At 38.4% G+C, this 19,371-nt stretch overlaps 1 protein-coding gene across 2 annotated transcripts in view; it reads right to left on the bottom strand.

The window, feature by feature from the left end:
• The window catches only part of LOC121369244 (DNA repair protein complementing XP-C cells homolog), a 30,540-nt gene extending 11,500 nt beyond the window's left edge, over window positions 1-19,040 (bottom strand). The window contains exons 1-12 of one of the 2 annotated variants that reach the window (XM_041494200.1): window positions 18,595-19,040; window positions 15,459-16,924; window positions 13,921-14,005; window positions 13,558-13,642; window positions 12,215-12,427; window positions 6,343-6,411; window positions 5,663-5,755; window positions 4,032-4,663; window positions 3,228-3,322; window positions 2,492-2,542; window positions 1,304-1,396; window positions 353-508 (exon numbers count right to left, since the gene is read on the bottom strand). In XM_041494200.1, the coding sequence (XP_041350134.1) occupies window positions 353-508; window positions 1,304-1,396; window positions 2,492-2,542; window positions 3,228-3,322; window positions 4,032-4,663; window positions 5,663-5,755; window positions 6,343-6,411; window positions 12,215-12,427; window positions 13,558-13,642; window positions 13,921-14,005; window positions 15,459-16,836 (2,950 nt within the window). In that variant the 5' untranslated portion in view covers window positions 16,837-16,924; window positions 18,595-19,040. Of the gene's footprint in view, window positions 1-352; window positions 509-1,303; window positions 1,397-2,491; window positions 2,543-3,227; window positions 3,323-4,031; window positions 4,664-5,662; window positions 5,756-6,342; window positions 6,412-12,214; window positions 12,428-13,557; window positions 13,643-13,920; window positions 14,006-15,458; window positions 16,930-18,594 lie in introns of both variants that reach the window. The other variant, XM_041494199.1, reaches the window with a different exon arrangement.
• Window positions 19,041-19,371: the final 331 nt, after the last annotated feature.

Here is a 19,371-nt window from a genome sequence, read left to right on the forward strand (position 1 = left end):
CCTCTTTGTCTACATTTTACCTGGACACCTACCAGGTATATGAACTGCCGAATAAACTGCCAAATTAGCAAACTGTTAATTTTTATACAAACTGGCTACAAAATTTAGACTTTGGTTAATAAATTTAAATTAACTACTTTTTAATCATTTTCAAGGAAATACTCAACATATCTCAAAACTGTCTAAAACAACATTTGTTCCACTGTGTATCCTGCTAATATGGTGCTGCAAAAAGTTGATTTTAGCCTCAGCAGGGGAGGTAATTCGAACAAACCACCTGACCCCGCGCTCCCCCCCCCCCCCCCCCCCCCCCCCCAGCCTATGGCCCTGTTTTATATTAACAGTAAATTACCTTTCATATTTTCATCATCCTCATTCTCCATCTCAGTGTCAGAACTCTTGAAAGGTTTCAGCATCTTGGTCAACCAATCAGCATCAACCCGTAACTTCCGTGTCTGAGTCATCCACTCGGACGCATAGCGACAGGTCACATCCTTCACACTCAGGTCTGAAAAACAAGAGATGTAAAATACCAACAATATGTAAGAAGATAAAATACCATCCAGAAGATTTATTAAAATAAGAACTGTAATGGAGAGAAAGAAGAGGTTATGTTGTTGTTTTTTCAAATTTGGTTTCCTATCGCTCATCTATCATGTTTCATAAAAAACATTTTAAATTTGTTCATGTACTGTGAAAAACAAAGAAAAAGGAAAATATTAAACCCGATATTACATGACTAGAGCACATTGATTAATTAATCATTGGTTATTGGATATTACATATTTAATCATTTATACAAACAACATGGTCTTCAAATGAAATCCATTGTATTTTTCTATTGGCCGCAAGACAAAATAAAACATCTCATACAACGGACTTTGAAATACCAGTCACATTTAGAATAGATTCTCTGCATCCTTCAGATGCAGTCACTAATCTAGTTTATGTAACAAATTATCAATATTCATCATCATTGCTCAAAATGTGGAAAACAGACAAGTTGTAGGTGTCTTTGGACTGTGCATTAGAAAATATAACATGGAGATGAGACTACAGCTTTAAAATCCATGCTTACAGGTTACATGGCACAGCCTCCGTCTCCCCTCCCTTCGCATGAGGATGAAGATTTACTTTTTTCATCCTATTCTGTATAAAAAAATTATAAATTTTTTAATTGGACTTGTGCCCTCCCCCATAGATTGTGCCTCCACATCAGATATCATTCCTAAGAGCCAGTTTACAATGTCTATGTGTATCGAATATTTATCTTCATATCAAGTATCTATTTTTCATAACATACCTGTGTTAAATGCAAACACATATTGCACTGGTTGAGAAACTGCATTTTCCATACTCTCAGGCTTGTCCAAGACATTTCTAACACAGTCAACACCTGAAAGAAAAATTGTATTGTTTCTATTATCTATATAGAATACTAAACGAGTTTCAGAAAAATGGTATGATGGGCAAGCTAGTTTAGTATTTTATTTATTACAAACCAACTGCAAACAAGCCATAACGCAGAAGTAAGCAGATGTCGAGACCTAGCCTACTACATGTTATGTTTGTACAAAATGGGTCAGTAAGTGACCAACGTCACAATTAAACTTAAACTACGTTACAATGAACAACGAGACGTCAGCAATGTACAGTTTACATCTTGGCATGAAGCTTGCATTAATTGTGAGTCAACGAGGTGTTGAAATTCACAATAATGACTGAATTATTGATCGAATCAGCAAAGATTGAGCTGACTAGATGTGATGCTGACATTTTGTACATAGGTCCGTAAAAAAGAGAGTAGTAGATCGACGACAAATACTTGCTGCTATATCCTTTTGCCTTTGTACACAATAGGTCCAAATATAACAGCTATCTTATCACAATTTCCATTCATGGTCATATTTCGTAATGGTACTTTTAAATTACACTATTTTGTACAAATATGGTTAGATCCTTTAATAATCTCTTTACAAAATATTTTCAACAGAAATTTTGCACTTGTTTTCTATCATTCTGAAAAAGCACCAAGTTTATTTTACTGCAGGGAGATGCAAAGTGACGTCATTCAAATACCAACATCATCAAATTAAACTAGTTAGATGTTGAGTAATTGTTATGACATCAGTAATATCTTATACTAGTGTGTAATAAAAAACAATATATAACAGAACTTTTAAACACTGTCGACACTTAAGAGAAAATATTGTAACATCCTACAGATCCGTTTGGTGGTCTACATATACTGTCTAAATTGGTGTCACTCACCCTTCAATCTATTTCTACAGAGTCAACTGAATATAGCATTTGGTTCAGAATAAACCCATTTTATAGTTTCCTAATTCAGTTGCCAATTCTAAATACGATTTCTCACATGCATAGCTATGTAAACTTTAATCTTCAGTGTTCAGTCAGACACTAAAATATAACAGAGATAATTTTAAGTTCATGGATTCTAATTGTACATGTATAAAATGAAAGTACTTACAGAGCCATCTCTTTTCTTTAGGCAAGTATACTTCAATCCAGCTGTCGCAAACTGAATACAAGAATAATCTTAAATAATCTTCATTAATATGTATTAAACTCAGGGTTTCTAGATTATGATAACCCCACTCCCATGGCTAGTGATATTGGCTAGTAAATAACTACTCTTGTCATGCCTGATAACTAGTGAACAAAATGTGTCAAATGTTGCAGTTTAGTCTATTTTGCAAATATGAATATCCTGCCTTCCACCCTCACCCCTCAATGTTAGTGTTTTTAAGCTATAAAAATAGACATATTAGGTGACATATATCTGATTTTTACTATTATTAAGTAAAATTGTATTAACTTAAAGTAAAGTAGGGCTGGTGAATTTTGAATTGTGGCTAGTGGATTTGATAAACATTCTAGAATCCCTGCCTGAGTACTGTAAATGACTACCAACACTGAATTACACGGTTTATCCATATTAGCTCATACCATAGCTACCAAGATAGCAACCTTAGAAAATAACAACATTTCACACATTTCACCTTGGAATATGAATTTATGTTTAACAATACATCACACACTGCTCTGCCTTGGTGGCATTCCATAAGATGTGAAGATATATCACAATACAACATTTACGTGCATAGGCCTACATACATGTAACTATCAAAATTAATAGGATTATCGCAGAGCATAAAACATGCTTTCATAGAAAATTACAAGTTATATGAAGTCTGTAGACATACTTTTATTTTCTTTATTTGGTGATTTTTCTTTTATCTTTTTGTTTCCAACAGGACTTCTAGATACACGGCTGTCATCTTCAAAATCACTACTGGAACTGAAAGTCAAATAACAATTCTTATTTAAGGATTGTCTATTATTTCTTTTATGTTCATCGGGGTATGAACAAAACAAATCATCCACTAACTGTGTGAATCGGCAAAGCCGTTTTCAGATAACTTTGCGGATGATTTTTTTTGTTCATACCCTGATGAATGTAAAAGAAATAACAGACAATACTGTTGAATGTAACAGAAATTTAATTATAAAAGTATTAACAGAAAAATATACAAAAATAGAACCAAATATATTCAAGTGACTTTAGTACTTCTTCGTTTTTGATAAAATTTCCATTGGTTTAGTTTTTACCAGACTTCCACGAAAATATATCCTGAATCCGTCCCTGAAAAATATAAAGACATGTTAATTTCATATCAGAAAAGTTGTATGTCTCTCTATGTACACTTAAAGTTTGTTTTATTTAACCACACCACTAGAGCATACTGATTTATTAATCATCGGCATTTATTAATTTTGACAGTCTTAGAGAGGAAACCTGCTACATTTTTTCATTAGTAGCAAGGAATTTTTTATATGCACTATCCCACAGAAAGGACAGCACATACCACAACCTTTGATATACCAATCGAGAAATAGTCTAAAGGGCCCACCGATGGGATTCGATCCCAAACATCAAGCAAGTGCTTTACCACTAGGCTACATCCGACCCCTAAACACCAAATCAATCAGTCAATCTGTCTTTTTACCTTTCTTCTGCAGAATCTTGAAATTTTCTTTTCTTTACTTGTGCTTTTTTCTGCACAAGTTTCTTTCCTTTGCTCTTGGTTGGTGGTTCACTGTCACAGAAATCACTATCATCATCATTTGAAATAAAAGTATCTTCATAACCCGATTCATCAGAGTTCTCTGCCCTTTGCTCGTCTGGTTTTGGCAACCTGTCAGCAGGTTTAGGTCTCAAGGTCCTGGTGGGTTTCACACCCGATACCATCACACCATCACTATCACTATTTTCTGAAGAAGCCTGTTTTAGTTTTGTTGAAAGTTTTGAAGAAAAGGTTTTACATTCCTTTCCAGACAAATCAGTCTTTGCATCAACATCCAGTTTTGAATGGCTAACTGGTTTAGATTGGATTAGTTCTGAAGTCTGTTTTGCTGTATCTGTTTTATTTTTGAAATATTTGCATTTTGTTTTCTTTTGTGTCTTTTTGTCACTGATCACTAGTTTTGAGTTTTTCTTAGATTTTGTCTTCTTAGTTTTAGATTTCATATTGTCAGGATCTTTATTCTTTTTAATACTGTACGATTTCTTCTGCTGGGTGGATTCGCCCTTTTTTGGTTCATCTTCATTATCATCCATTTTCTTCTTTTCATTTTTTGACTACAAATAAAGAGAGCAACAGCTTGATCTGGTGGGAATATAAAGACTTCAGCCCAAAATGTATCTTGGATTTGAATCCCAGAACCATCTCCTACAAAGAGTGAGTGAGGCTTTACTTACATTAACCACTAACCCCAATCTTGATTTGCCCAGTGCAGCATGCACATTAATTGGATAAAAGCACAAAAATAAACTAAAATCAAAAATGAAATCTGTCTTTGCATGCCCCTTGCCATCCTGAAATATGCCTTGACAACAAAGTTAAAATTTGTTTTGATGACACCAATAGAGAACATTAATTAATTATTGGCATTTGGATGTCAAACACTTATGACATATGATATATTTTCTTTTTTAGAAACAATGGATGTTTTATATGCATTTTCCCACAGACAGGACAGCACAAACCATAGCCTTTGATATCGTAGGGCACTGGTCTGAATGGGGAAAACCCCAATCAGAGAATGGGTCCACCAAGGGGATTCGATTATATTATTCGAAGGAGGCACCCAAGCTAGACCCAGCCCCTTGACAACAAATAACAACATATTTCTATACAACTGGTGAATGAATGCACATATAACACGTTTTATTACCCATATGGTTAAAAATATATTGGTACATATCAAAGTGATATGTCCGACTAGAACGCCAAGTGGAACATATTACTTCGACGTCGTTCGATGATGTCATCGATTGGTGAACTACAACTTTCAGGAACGTCAACCAAACGAGTTGAGTGATATAAATAAAGATTGATTATGGGTAATAAATAGGATATTAAACTCGCCTCTATTTCTTATAATGTTTATGTCCCTCGTGAAATAATTTTTATTGTTACTCGCTAAAGTTCATGACAATTGAAAATGATTTCCATCGGGACATAAACATGATACAAAATGGAAGCTGGTTTAATATCCTGTAAGTACTTCTTTGATACAGACTGTAGAGATAAGTGAAAAATCTATTAGATGATTATAAGGCAGTAAATGTTGATACCTTTGTGTCCTGAGGAAGTTGAAGTGGTATGGGGTGAAATAAGAGAACCAGTCTCGTGTTGAAGGACATCATGCGCAGGAAGACAACACAAATCTGAAAATATCAACAGCTTTCTAATCAAAGCTAAACACACATCAATTAAATATCAGTACACTTTAGATCACATGTTTCTAGATAATTTATTCCAAGGTTGTCAATAAGCCATTTAACCTAATATAAACAATGCAATTATCAACTTATGGTGTGACGTTTTGAGTTTTAACATTTGTGCCACAATCTTGTTATCTTATTTATTTATTATTATTATGATTCCCATTTATTGGCTTATTGGTACAATATACTTTCATATCTTTAGTATTCTTTGACTATTGTTTATGGTACAATATACTTTCATATCTTTAGTATTCTTTGACTATTGTTTATGGTACAATATACTTTCATATCTTTAGTATTCTTTGACTATTGTTTATGCAGGGCTTGCATTGGAATGAATTTTGGTTTAGGCAATTTTTAGATATATATAATATTTCCATGAAATAATAAGATTTATGGCATATTTTGTATAAAAATACTTTGTATAAAAATTAGCATGACAATAATACACTATTAATAATTTCTTAATAATTATACAGTGATGTTTCTCAGCCCTATATAACATGGCCAACTAGAATTTATCTTACAGCAACCAAGAGTCTTTCTGACTTGACACTTCTTTCCAGCATCAATTTTTCCAAATCATCCACCTTTATCTGAAAATTATAAACAATTGTACATTTCAAACAATACATGATCCAAATATGTTGTAAAAACATTGTTCCACAGTTTAAACAGTGCTAATATGTTACTAAACAAATAATAGAGTGTTTAGAGTAACTTGAACATGACCCAAATCACACCACTGTACTGATAGCCTAATAAGTGTTACAACTGACCGGCCTCAGTGGTGTCGTGTTTAAGCCATCGGACATAAGGCTGGTAGGTGTATGCCTCTGTGGTGTCGTGTTTAAGCCATCGGACATAAGGCTGGTAGGTGTAAGCCTCAGTGGTGTCATGTTTAAGCCATCGGACATAAGGCTGGTAGGTGTAAGCCTCAGTGGTGTCGTGTTTAAGCCATCGGACATAAGGCTGGTAGGTGTAAGCCTCGGTGGTGTCGTGTTTAAGCCATCGGACATAAGGCTGGTAGGTGTATGCCTCTGTGGTGTCGTGTTTAAGCAATCGGACATAAGGCTGGTAGGTGTAAGTCATCGGATATACGGCTGGTAGGTGTAAGCCATCCGACATAAGGCTGGTAGGTGTAAGCCTCGGTGGTGTCGTGTTTAAGCCATCGGACTTAAGGCTGGTAGGTGTATGCCTCGGTGGTGTCATGTTTAAGCAATCGGACATAAGGCTGGTAGGTGTAAGTCATCAGATATACGGCTGGTAGGTGTAAGCCATCGGACATAAGGCTGGTAGGTATAAGCCTTGGTGGTGTCTTGTTTAAGCCATCAGACATAAGGCTGGTAGGTGTAAGCCATCGGACATAAGGCTGGTAGGTGTAAGCCTTGGTGGTGTCATGTTTAAGCCATCAGACATAAGGCTGGTAGGTGTAAGCCTCTGTGGTGTCGTGTTTAAGCCATCGGACATAAGGCTGGTAGGTGTAAGCCTCAGTGGTGTCGTGTTTAAGCCATCGGACATAAGGCTGGTAGGTGTAAGCCTCGGTGGTGTCGTGTTTAAGCCATCGGACATAAGGCTGGTAGGTGTATGCCTCTGTGGTGTCGTGTTTAAGCAATCGGACATAAGGCTGGTAGGTGTAAGTCATCGGATATACGGCTGGTAGGTGTAAGCCATCCGACATAAGGCTGGTAGGTGTAAGCCTCGGTGGTGTCGTGTTTAAGCCATCGGACTTAAGGCTGGTAGGTGTATGCCTCGGTGGTGTCATGTTTAAGCAATCGGACATAAGGCTGGTAGGTGTAAGTCATCGGATATACGGCTGGTAGGTGTAAGCCATCGGACATAAGGCTGGTAGGTGTAAGCCTCGGTGGTGTCGTGTTTAAGCCATCGGACTTAAGGCTGGTAGGTGTATGCCTCGGTGGTGTCATGTTTAAGCAATCGGACATAAGGCTGGTAGGTGTAAGTCATCGGATATACGGCTGGTAGGTGTAAGCCATCGGACATAAGGCTGGTAGGTATACGCCTTGGTGGTGTCTTGTTTAAGCCATCAGACATAAGGCTGGTAGGTGTAAGCCATCGGACATAAGGCTGGTAGGTGTAAGCCTTGGTGGTGTCGTGTTTAAGCCATCAGACATAAGGCTGGTAGGTGTAAGCCTCTGTGGTGTCGTGTTTAAGCAATCGGACATAAGGCTGGTAGTATAAGCCTCGGTGGTGTCATGTTTAAGCCATCGGACATAAGGCTGGTAGGTGTAAGCCTCGGTGGTGCTGTGTTTAAGCCATCGGACTTAAGGCTCATAGGTGTAAGCCATCGGATATAAGGCTGGTAGGTGTAAGCCATCGGACATAAGGCTGGTAGGTATAAGCCTCGGTGGTGTCATGTTTAAGCCATTAGACATAAGGCTGGAAGGTTTAAGCCATCGGATATAAGGCTGGTAGGTGTAAGTCATCGGATATAAGGCTGGTAGGTGTAAGCCATCGGACATAAGGCTGGTAGGTGTAAGCCTCAGTGGTGTCATGTTTAAGCCATCGGACATACGGCTGGTAGGTGTAAGCCTCGGTGGTGTCATGTTTAAGCCATCGGACATACGGCTGGTAGGTGTAAGCCTCGGTGGTGTTGTTTTTAAGCCATCAGACTTAAGGCTGGTAGGTATAAGCCATCGGATATAAGGCTGGTAGGTGTAAGCCATCGGACATAAGGCTGGTAGGTGTAAGCCTCGGTGGTGTCGTGTTTAAGCCATCGGACTTAAGGCTGGTAGGTGTATGCCTCGGTGGTGTCATGTTTAAGCAATCGGACATAAGGCTGGTAGGTGTAAGTCATCGGATATACGGCTGGTAGGTGTAAGCCATCGGACATAAGGCTGGTAGGTGTAAGCCTCGGTGGTGTCGTGTTTAAGCCATCGGACTTAAGGCTGGTAGGTGTATGCCTCGGTGGTGTCATGTTTAAGCAATCGGACATAAGGCTGGTAGGTGTAAGTCATCGGATATACGGCTGGTAGGTGTAAGCCATCGGACATAAGGCTGGTAGGTATACGCCTTGGTGGTGTCTTGTTTAAGCCATCAGACATAAGGCTGGTAGGTGTAAGCCATCGGACATAAGGCTGGTAGGTGTAAGCCTTGGTGGTGTCGTGTTTAAGCCATCAGACATAAGGCTGGTAGGTGTAAGCCTCTGTGGTGTCGTGTTTAAGCAATCGGACATAAGGCTGGTAGTATAAGCCTCGGTGGTGTCATGTTTAAGCCATCGGACATAAGGCTGGTAGGTGTAAGCCTCGGTGGTGCTGTGTTTAAGCCATCGGACTTAAGGCTCATAGGTGTAAGCCATCGGATATAAGGCTGGTAGGTGTAAGCCATCGGACATAAGGCTGGTAGGTATAAGCCTCGGTGGTGTCATGTTTAAGCCATTAGACATAAGGCTGGAAGGTTTAAGCCATCGGATATAAGGCTGGTAGGTGTAAGTCATCGGATATAAGGCTGGTAGGTGTAAGCCATCGGACATAAGGCTGGTAGGTGTAAGCCTCAGTGGTGTCATGTTTAAGCCATCGGACATACGGCTGGTAGGTGTAAGCCTCGGTGGTGTCATGTTTAAGCCATCGGACATACGGCTGGTAGGTGTAAGCCTCGGTGGTGTTGTTTTTAAGCCATCAGACTTAAGGCTGGTAGGTGTAAGCCATCGGATATAAGGCTGGTAGGTGTAAGCCATCGGACATAAGGCTGGTAGGTATACGCCTCGGTTGTGTCATGTTTAAGCCATCAGACATAAGGCTGGTAGGTTTAAGCCATCGGATATAAGGCTGGTAGGTGTAAGTCATCGGATATAAGGCTGGTAGGTGTAAGCCATCGGACATAAGGCTGGTAGGTGTAAGCCTCGGTGGTGTCGTGTTTAAGCCATCGGACATAAGGCTGGTAGGTGTAAGCCTCGGTGGTGTCGTGTTTAAGTAATCGGACATAAGGCTGGTAGGTGTAAGTCATCGGACATACGGCTGGTAGCTGTAAGCCATCAGACATAAGGCTGGTAGGTGTAAGCCTTGGTGGTGTCGTGTTTAAGCCATCGGACATAAGGCTGGTAGGTGTAAGCCTCTGTGGTGTCGTGTTTAAGCAATCGGACATAAGGCTGGTAGTGTAAGCCTAGGTGGTGTCATGTTTAAGCCATCGGACATAAGGCTGGTAGGTGTAAGCCTCGGTGGTGTCGTGTTTAAGCCATCGGATATAAGGCTGGTAGGTGTAAGCCTCGGTGGTGTCGTGTTTAAGCCATCGGACTTAAGGCTGATAGGTGTAAGCCATCGGATATAAGGCTGGTAGGTGTAAGCCATCGGACATAAGGCTGGTAGGTATAAGCCTCGGTGGTGTCTTGTTTAAGCCATTAGACATATGGCTGGTAGGTTTAAGCCATCGGATGTAAGGCTGGTAGGTGTAAGCCATCGGATATAAGGCTGGTAGGTGTAAGTCATTGGATATAAGGCTGGTAGGTGTAAGCCATCGGACATAAGGCTGGTAGGTATAAGCCTCGGTGGTGTCGTGTTTAAGCCATCGGACATACGGCTGGTAGGTGTAAGTCTCGGTGGTGTCATGTTTAAGCCATCGGACATAAGGCTGGTAGGTGTAAGCCTCGGTGGTGTCGTGTTTAAGCCATCGGACTTAAGGCTGGTAGGTGTAAGCCATCGGATATAAGGCTGGTAGGTGTAAGCCACTGGACATAAGGCTGGTAGGTATAAGCCTCGGTGGTGTCATGTTTAAGCCATCAGACATAAGGCTGGTAGGTGTAAGCCATCGGACATAAGGCTGGTAGGTATACGCCTCGGTTGTGTCATGTTTAAGCCATCAGACATAAGGCTGGTAGGTTTAAGCCATCGGATATAAGGCTGGTAGGTGTAAGTCATCGGATATAAGGCTGGTAGGTGTAAGCCATCGGACATAAGGCTGGTAGGTGTAAGCCTCGGTGATGTCGTGTTCAAGCCATCGGACATAAGGCTGGTAGGTGTAAGCCATCGGACATATGGCTGGTAGGTGTAAGCCTCGGTGGTGTCATGTTTAAGCCATCGGACATAAGGCTGGTAGGTGTAAGCCTCGGTGGTGTTGTTTTTAAACCATCGGATATAAGGCTGGTAGGTGTAAGCCATCGGATATAAGGCTGGTAGGTGTAAGCCATCGGACATAAGGCTGGTAGGTATACGCCTCGGTTGTGTCATGTTTAAGCCATCAGACATAAGGCTGGTAGGTTTAAGCCATCGGATATAAGGCTGGTAGGTATAAGTCATCGGATATAAGGCTGGTAGGTGTAAGCCATCGGACATAAGGCTGGTAGGTGTAAGCCTCGGTGATGTCGTGTTCAAGCCATCGGACATAAGGCTGGTAGGTGTAAGCCATCAGACAAGGCTGCTAGGTGTAAGATCACTACACCATCTTCTCTCTGACTAACCACTAACTCACTGTCCTGGATAGACATTACAGATAGCTGAGGTGTGTGCCCAGGACAGCGTGCTTAAACCTTAATTGGATATAAGCACGAAAATAAGTTGAAATGAAATGAAAATGTTATAACCATCATAGCATTCAGCATCATAACAAAGTATACCCACTAATGTACACGTGTCGCCCTCCCCATTCAGCATCATAACAAAGTATACCTACTAGTGTACACGTGTCGTCCTCCCCATTCAGCATCATAACAAAGTCTACCCACTAGTGTACACGTGTCATCCTCCCCATTTTCCATCATAACAAAGTATATCCACTAGTGTACACGTGTCGTCCTCCCCATTCTCCATCATAACAAAGTATACCCACTAATGTACACGTGTCGTCCTCCCCATTCTCCATCATAACAAAGTATACCCACTAGTGTACACGTGTCGTCCTCCCCATTCAGCATCATAACAAAGTATATCCACTAGTGTACACGTGTCATCCGCCCCATTCTTCATCATAACAAAGTATACCCACTAGTGTACACGTGTCGTCCTCCCCATTCTCCATCATAACAAAGTATACCCACTAGTGTACAGGTGTCGTCCTCCCCATTCTCCATCATAACAAAGTATACCCACTAGTGTACACGTGTCGTCCTCCCCATTCTCCATCATAACAAAGTATACCCACTAGTGTACACGTGTCGTCCTCCCCATTCTCCATCATAACAAAGTATATCCACTAGTGTACACGTGTCATCCTCCCCATTCAGCATCATAACAAAGTATACTCACTAGTGTACACGTGTCGTCCTCCCCATTCAGCATCATAACAAAGTATACCCACTAGTGTACACGTGTCGTCCTCCCCATTCAGCATAACAAAGTATATCCACTAATGTACACGTGTCGTCCTCCCCATTCAGCAACATAACAAAGTATACCCACTAATGTACACGTGTCGTCCTCCCCATTCAGCACCATAACAAAGTATACCCACTAATGTACACGTGTCGTCCTCCCCATTCTCCAAGTGTATTGTGAAAAACTTCCTGAACCAGTTGAGAACCGAGTTGAGCCCATGGGTGTCACAGGTGAGCGGGTCCACGATAACACTGTCTGGAATCAGTGAGAGCGCTCGTCCACAGATCTGGTCCACATTGAGGATAGCATTCTGCCGCATTCCCCATGACACCAGGCACATCAGATGAACCTAGGAAGATAGAATATAGATTTAAACCCAGGGCTTTAGATTGCACCAAAGCTGAGATGTGCCCAAAATAAGTACAAACATGCTAACCTCAGTACAATTCAACTCATAATCAATGGGATGTTAAGCTGTAATTAGATTAAAATAACTTGAAATGCATTTCTGAATATGTACAACTTTTTACCAGTTATTATTAACACCAAAAAGACCTTGGTGTGCTAAGAACAGACAAAAAGCCTGTTGTACACAAATTAGTGAGATTTACAGCCATTGAAACCAAATGTTTAAAACTACACATAAATTATCAAGATTCAAACTTGGAAGGAAGGATGGGAGTAAAGCCACTATACTTGTTTTTTCTCCTAACAGCCACCAAACATTAAACCACTGTTCTGGAGAGACAGCCCAGATAAATAAGTTTTTTGCCCAGGGCCCCGTTCCACGAAGCGATCTTAGCCCCAAGATCACCGTAACTGCACAGCTAACATATGCACTTAAGGTGATCTTAGCGCTAAGATCACTTCGTGGAACAGGGCGCAGGATAGTATCTTTGAATCTCAATTGGAAAAAAACAAACTCCCTTAAAAAAACATTATCATGTTTTAACCAACCATTTATTAAAAAAAACCATCATTTGGTCTACATACTGTATTCAAGCAGTTTCCATTTTGTTGTACAAGTTCAAAATTATAAAACATTGAATAATAATATTCATCTATTTTGTTTGTTTCAGTCTTACAAATATTCAGCACCTGATTACCACCAAGGCACAATCACAACACAAACCTGAGATTTTGTTTGTTTTAGTCTTACAAATATTCAGCACCTGATTACCACCAAGGCACAATCACAACACAAACCTGAGATTTTGGGGTTGAAGAAACAAACCCCCTTAATGGACCCATTCTCTGGTTTTCCCACTTAAATCTGTGCACCACAACTACATGTAGTGTATCAAACGTTATGGTATGTGCTATCCCATCTGTAGAAAAGTGTAAATAAAAGATCCTTTCCTGCTAAAGGAAAAAGATAGGAGGTTTCCTCTGAAGACTACGTTTTAGAATTACCAAAAGTACATCCAAGAGCCAATGATTAAGAAAACAAATGTCTACTGGTTTAGTACCACATCATACCTTGTGCACATCACACTGCAAATCTCTCTGGAATCGCTTCATCTGGCGACGGACATAATCTATCCAGTCAAACGCCTTTTTCTTTCTGTGAAAAACAAGATGTTATTATTTCAACCACAAAATATATCATATAACTTTATACATAAAACTTGTCTGACAAAGAAACTGAATTCAACAAAAAATTTAAAATCCAAACATGATTTCAAAATGGTATTCTCATACATTTGCACATCATATGTATTGACTTTTTATGAATAAAATACTATCATTTTCAATATATAAAAATAAACTGTGCTAAAAGTACATTAATATTTCTTAACAGAAGCATTATGAGAGAATATGACATTAAGATAAAACTCATACTTCTTCTTCTTCATGAATTTTGGAGCAGAAAGAGTGATTTCGATTGGTTCATCGGGAATCTGAGACTTCAAAGTTGTATGATGGTCTGTAAGAACAAGCAAAAACAAATTTCAATAATTTGTAGTTACAAAATGTACACATGTATTAGTGTTTTCCCTAGCCTGTTTTAGCATGGTTCAGCACCATGCCTCAATAGTCTAGCACCATCTTGCCTCAATCAGCGCCATGCTGCCCTGAGATTAAACAAGCCTTTTTTACTAATTAATTCTAAAATTGCCTTATGAAACACACAAAAATTTATTATTAATTAATAAAATATGCCTTTTATATCTTTTGCCATTCATTTATTAAAGCAAGCACATACATTACATTAATGTTTATTTCAATTAATTTTTGTGTATTTTTAATGACATACAAGTGCCCGGAAAATCCACAGGTTGACAGAGTTCAATGGATTCTGTGACCCATCATATCTCAGACGGGTACTTTACCAAAGAGCTACATGCGGGCTTACTGGACATCCAAATGGTATTTTAATTAAATAATAATGGTCAAAAATGCAATAAACTAACTTCTAAGCACATCTATCAGATACAGATATTTGCATATCATACTATACAGTGTTCTCACTGGGTGAAAATTAAAGGAGGGCGGCCGGTCAGCACCACACCCTTCAAAAAAAAAAGGTGGGGGGGTGGGGGGGGGGGAGTAGTTTGGTTATCATATTGTTGTGTGTTGGTAGACTTTGAGAAAAGACATACTCCTTATTTTGCCTACAAAAAAAGTGCAAAGGGGTTTATAAAAAAACTCATCTTTTAATTGAACCGAAGATGATATCGGTTTGACATTCACGGGCAGTTCCGTGTGTGGAAAAAAGTGCATTTGGAAATAGAGGAGATAGGTTCTGGAAAATAAAGAGGGGCGCTTAAAAATAAAGGAGGGTGCTCAAAAATAAAGGAGGGCGGGGAACGTGAAAGGAGGGCGGCAAAATGGAATAGCGGGGCGGGCCGGGGCGCCCCGCTTAAATGGAGCAGCGAGAACACTGCTATATAGAATATATGGCTGGTATGGTAACAGACATTACTTAAAGTTGAGATGTGTAAAACTCCAAGACCAAAACAGGTGCTGTTGTTTGTACGTAAGGTTTAATATCTGCCAAAGAACGAAATATGTTTAGGAAAAAACCCTAATAGATTCAGTCAGGATACTTGGTTGACTGTCAACACACATTTCAGTGTTTGGCTTAACAATCAGTTGTAGATGTAAGCATAATTTATGCCATGAAACTAATGAAATTTCTGCGTAAATTCATAATCAATGTTATTTTGAGTATAGTTCAGAATGACATTACATTATAATTTATAGGTTGTAATTTGTAAATACAGCTGAATTCTGTGCTATCAAAAACTACAGATTTTGGGTTGGAAATGTAAAATTATGTGATAGAATCCTAAACATCTACATTACCCGGTATTTTGGCAGAATCCTAAAAAAAACATAAATTCCAAAATTGAATGCCTGTATGACAACAGATGTACCTGCAACTTCCTCCCAGTCTTCATCTTCACTTCCACTAACTTCTGACTGCTCACTGACATTAGAGTTGTCTTCCCCTTTAGATGCTGCACAATAGGAAGTTGACTGCTCAGAACTAATGCCTTCCATTTTGAGTAGCACTGATGTTACATCAGTTTCATCAAATGTCTTGTCTGCCACTTTGCTAGAATGGCTTTTTGGGGGTTTTCCTAATCTTGAACCACTTGTTTTATGTTTTATCATTGCAGTGCTTTCTTTTTTTGTCTGAACGTGGTCAGATTTTTCTACTTTCACAGCAATCTGTTTTTTGGGTTTAGATTTTTCTTTATCAACAGATATCTTTTTGCTATTTTTAACCTGTTCAACATTTTCTTCTTTAACATCAATTTTCCTTTTCCTTATACCCACTTTGGAATTTTCGTTCTTTATTTCAGTTTTCTTCCTTTTAACTGGACAAGAATCATCACTGACATCTAACTTTTGCCTTTTAACTGGATTAGTGGATTTTGTCTTGACAATGACTTTTTTACTTTTAACTGCATCACATTTTTTTTTTTTTTTTAACGTTTCCTTTTTCCTCAAGCTCTTTACTTTTTCTTTCACTTTACCCTTAATCTTTGTCCCTGTGTTTGAGCAAATTTCAGATTTCAAATCAGCTTGAGGTTTGTTTGGTTTCAGATCTGTATATGGAGTTTGAGAAGATTCAACATCCTCAAAATCTGAATCTGAATCACTCATAATGCCAATGTCCTGATAGCCAGTGTCTGCTACGTCATTGAGCAAATTTACCTTGGTATCCAAAACATCACCTTCCACAATAGTATCTCCATCAGCAGTGCCTGGATTAGTGTGTGTTGCCATGGTATCACATTGTTCTTGTACCTCCCCGCTTTCTAGTGATCCCAGTGCTATTCTTGCAGTCAGGACTGATTTAATTTTGGGGTCACAAATACTAGATTTTAATTTTTGTTTCAAATCTTTCATCTTGTTCGTAATTGGACATTTCTTTTTACTACGGTCTGCTTCAACTTTGTCACCAGATTTTATCTTTTTAATTTTACCCGTAATCTTAGGAATTATCTTCTGAACTACTAAACAAGCATTCAGATCTTTAGAGTTTACAGTAATCTTTTTCGTCTTGGCTACACTGGGATTTTTTACTTTACTTTTTGTAACTTTTACCTTACTACCCTTACTTTTCTTGGCAACAGTTTTACCCTTTTTGGCAATTGGTTTGGAATTTAACTTTCTGATAGACAATTCTTCATCACTTTCTTGTGAACCGTGGTCACCCTGTGGAATACACCATGTGACATTTTTGTTCTTTTTAACCTTCTGTTCATCTACAGTGCACTTAGAAACACCTCCACTGGTTGCCATGGTTACTGCAGTTTGCAATGAAATGGACAGCAGTTCTACAACAGTTTCATTGTGTTACTAATAAAACACACCAATTGATCTGAGATGTCTGCTCTGAAATATATACATTTTTTAAATTAATACCAACACTCTTTGTAAACACAGTAATACCTAGTATGGTAACTCACTTTTTATTTTTTTTAAAATAACAAACAAAGAAAATGGTCACGGTTATTTAGAAGTCGATGTAAACGTTTTACATGATTATTGCTGATGTACAAAGAACTCTTCTAAATGACTATATAAACCTTTTTTCTTTTTTTATAAATTGTATTATTTTGCATGGAATGTTGATTTGGTCACTAAGTGTTAGTTTCTGGTTTTGTGATGATTAAGATTTCACTTATTTAACAAGCTACCTGCAGTTCAGTTTGCAGTAATTAACTAAAAATAAACCTTTGGATAACAAATATTTACATACCTCCATGTTTAAATAGTTGATTATTAATCAATTTGTACAGATTAATGATTAATCACAATATTTACTCCATTCCCAAATTTATTTTCTATTATGATTTCTTTTTTCTCAAAATAATTTTACTTTAATATTATACAGTGTATAACACCAAATTTAATACAATGTCACAACAGTATGGTCTTTAACACCAAATTTAATACAATGTCACAAAAGTATGGTCTATAACAGCAAATTTAATACAATGTCACAACAGTATGGTCTATAACACCAAATTTAATACAATGTCACAACAGTATGGTCTATAACACCAAATTTAATACAATGTCACAACAGTATGGTCTATAACACCAAATTTAATACAATGTCACAACAGTATGGTCTTTAACACCAAATTTAATACAATGTCACAAAAGTATGGTCTATAACACCAAATTTAATACAATGTCACAACAGTATGGTCTATAACACCAAATTTAATACAATGTCACAACATATAGTCTATAACAGCAAATTTAATACAATGTCACAACAGTATGGTATGTGTACTAGATAACTATACAATACACTTCTCAGGGTTGGCCATATCCTAAAAAATGTAATTGCCCACCGGGCAAGGAACTCTCAACTTCACTTGCTCACAAAAAAATTAACTTGTACATCCCAAAACGTAAGCAGTTAAAAAAAAAAAAAAAAATTCAGGATGAATTTTATTTATAGATTGCAGGACATTGCATTTCAGGACATTTAATTTGAGAGTGAGTGTGAGTGTGTGAAAGAGAGAGAGAGGGGGGGAGGAGAGGGGGACAGAGGTGGGGGATCAGTTATAGTTTTCTTCCTTGCACAACCAATCGAAATCTGTGACGGCTTTGCGGCCATGGCCAAGCTTGGTAATGGCAGACAACGCTTGCTGCAGACTATGGAATTACAAAAATCAGAAGTGTAGGCCTACAAAAAGAGTTAAAGAGAAAATTGTGTTTGGAAATTTTTGTTGTTCGGTAGATGACTGAATTGGAAATTTTACTCCTCCGAGCAAATTTGTAGGTCTACCCGTCTGGGGCAAGCGGACGAGTACTTTTGGCCAGCCCTGCTTCTACTTTAATGTTATTAATCAAACAGGCATGCATATTATACTAAACAAAATGCACTGTCATACTATGAGGCTAACTGGTAACTGATAATATACGGTAATCATAATACCTAACATCAAAAACGAACGCGGACATAAAATGCAATGGGCCTATTGAAATCGAAAGACATTATTTTTATGTTGGGGTAGTGGTACATGTCTGCTGAAGTTTTACCTATAATTCAAAACATGAAGTGATAGAAGATGTCTATTTCTCACTTTCTCCCGCCACCTAGACCCACAAGGGTTTTAATAACTAAGGGAGTTAACTCTGATTTTCAGACCAGAATATAACACAATTCTACAAAGCTTGAGTCAATGAAACTCAACTTAATAGCCATGACCAAACTTGTATTTTTGGAACATGTTTAAACTATTAAAAAGCTTAAATTAGCATACATGTGCATCAATCTAAATGTATTAATAAACATTTCTTCCTTGACAAATCCAAACACTGCTGCAAAAACTGACAGTAGCATTGATGATTATTATTAAACTATTCACAGTAAAAAGACTCATTTAGTTATGAAATGACATTAGATCCACAAAATGTTGAAGGCTGTGTAGCAGTAAGATTTGAATTCAGATTGATGCACATGTATGTTAATTTAAGGTTTTATTATAAACATGTCCCAAAAATACAAGTTTGGTGACAACGATTTGAAAATTTATTTCCTATGTTCTGACCAACTCAACACATACACTGGTGTAGGAAGCGGGGGGGGGGGGGGGGGGGGGGGGCATGTGCCCACTTTGTAGCAGCAGTGATGGTTTTTATATATTTATCAATGTATTTATATATGTGTATGTGCCCCATTTCCCACTTTTTGGCACCTTCCAATGCCCGTGATATTTTAATTACTGTTATATGGAAGGAAGGAAATGGTTTATTTAAAGACACACTCAACACATTTAATTTATGGTTATATGGCATCAGACATATGCTTAAGGA

Source organism: Gigantopelta aegis, chromosome 3 (assembly GCF_016097555.1).
Source record: "Gigantopelta aegis isolate Gae_Host chromosome 3, Gae_host_genome, whole genome shotgun sequence".
NCBI classification, from domain to species: domain Eukaryota; kingdom Metazoa; phylum Mollusca; class Gastropoda; order Neomphalida; family Peltospiridae; genus Gigantopelta; species Gigantopelta aegis.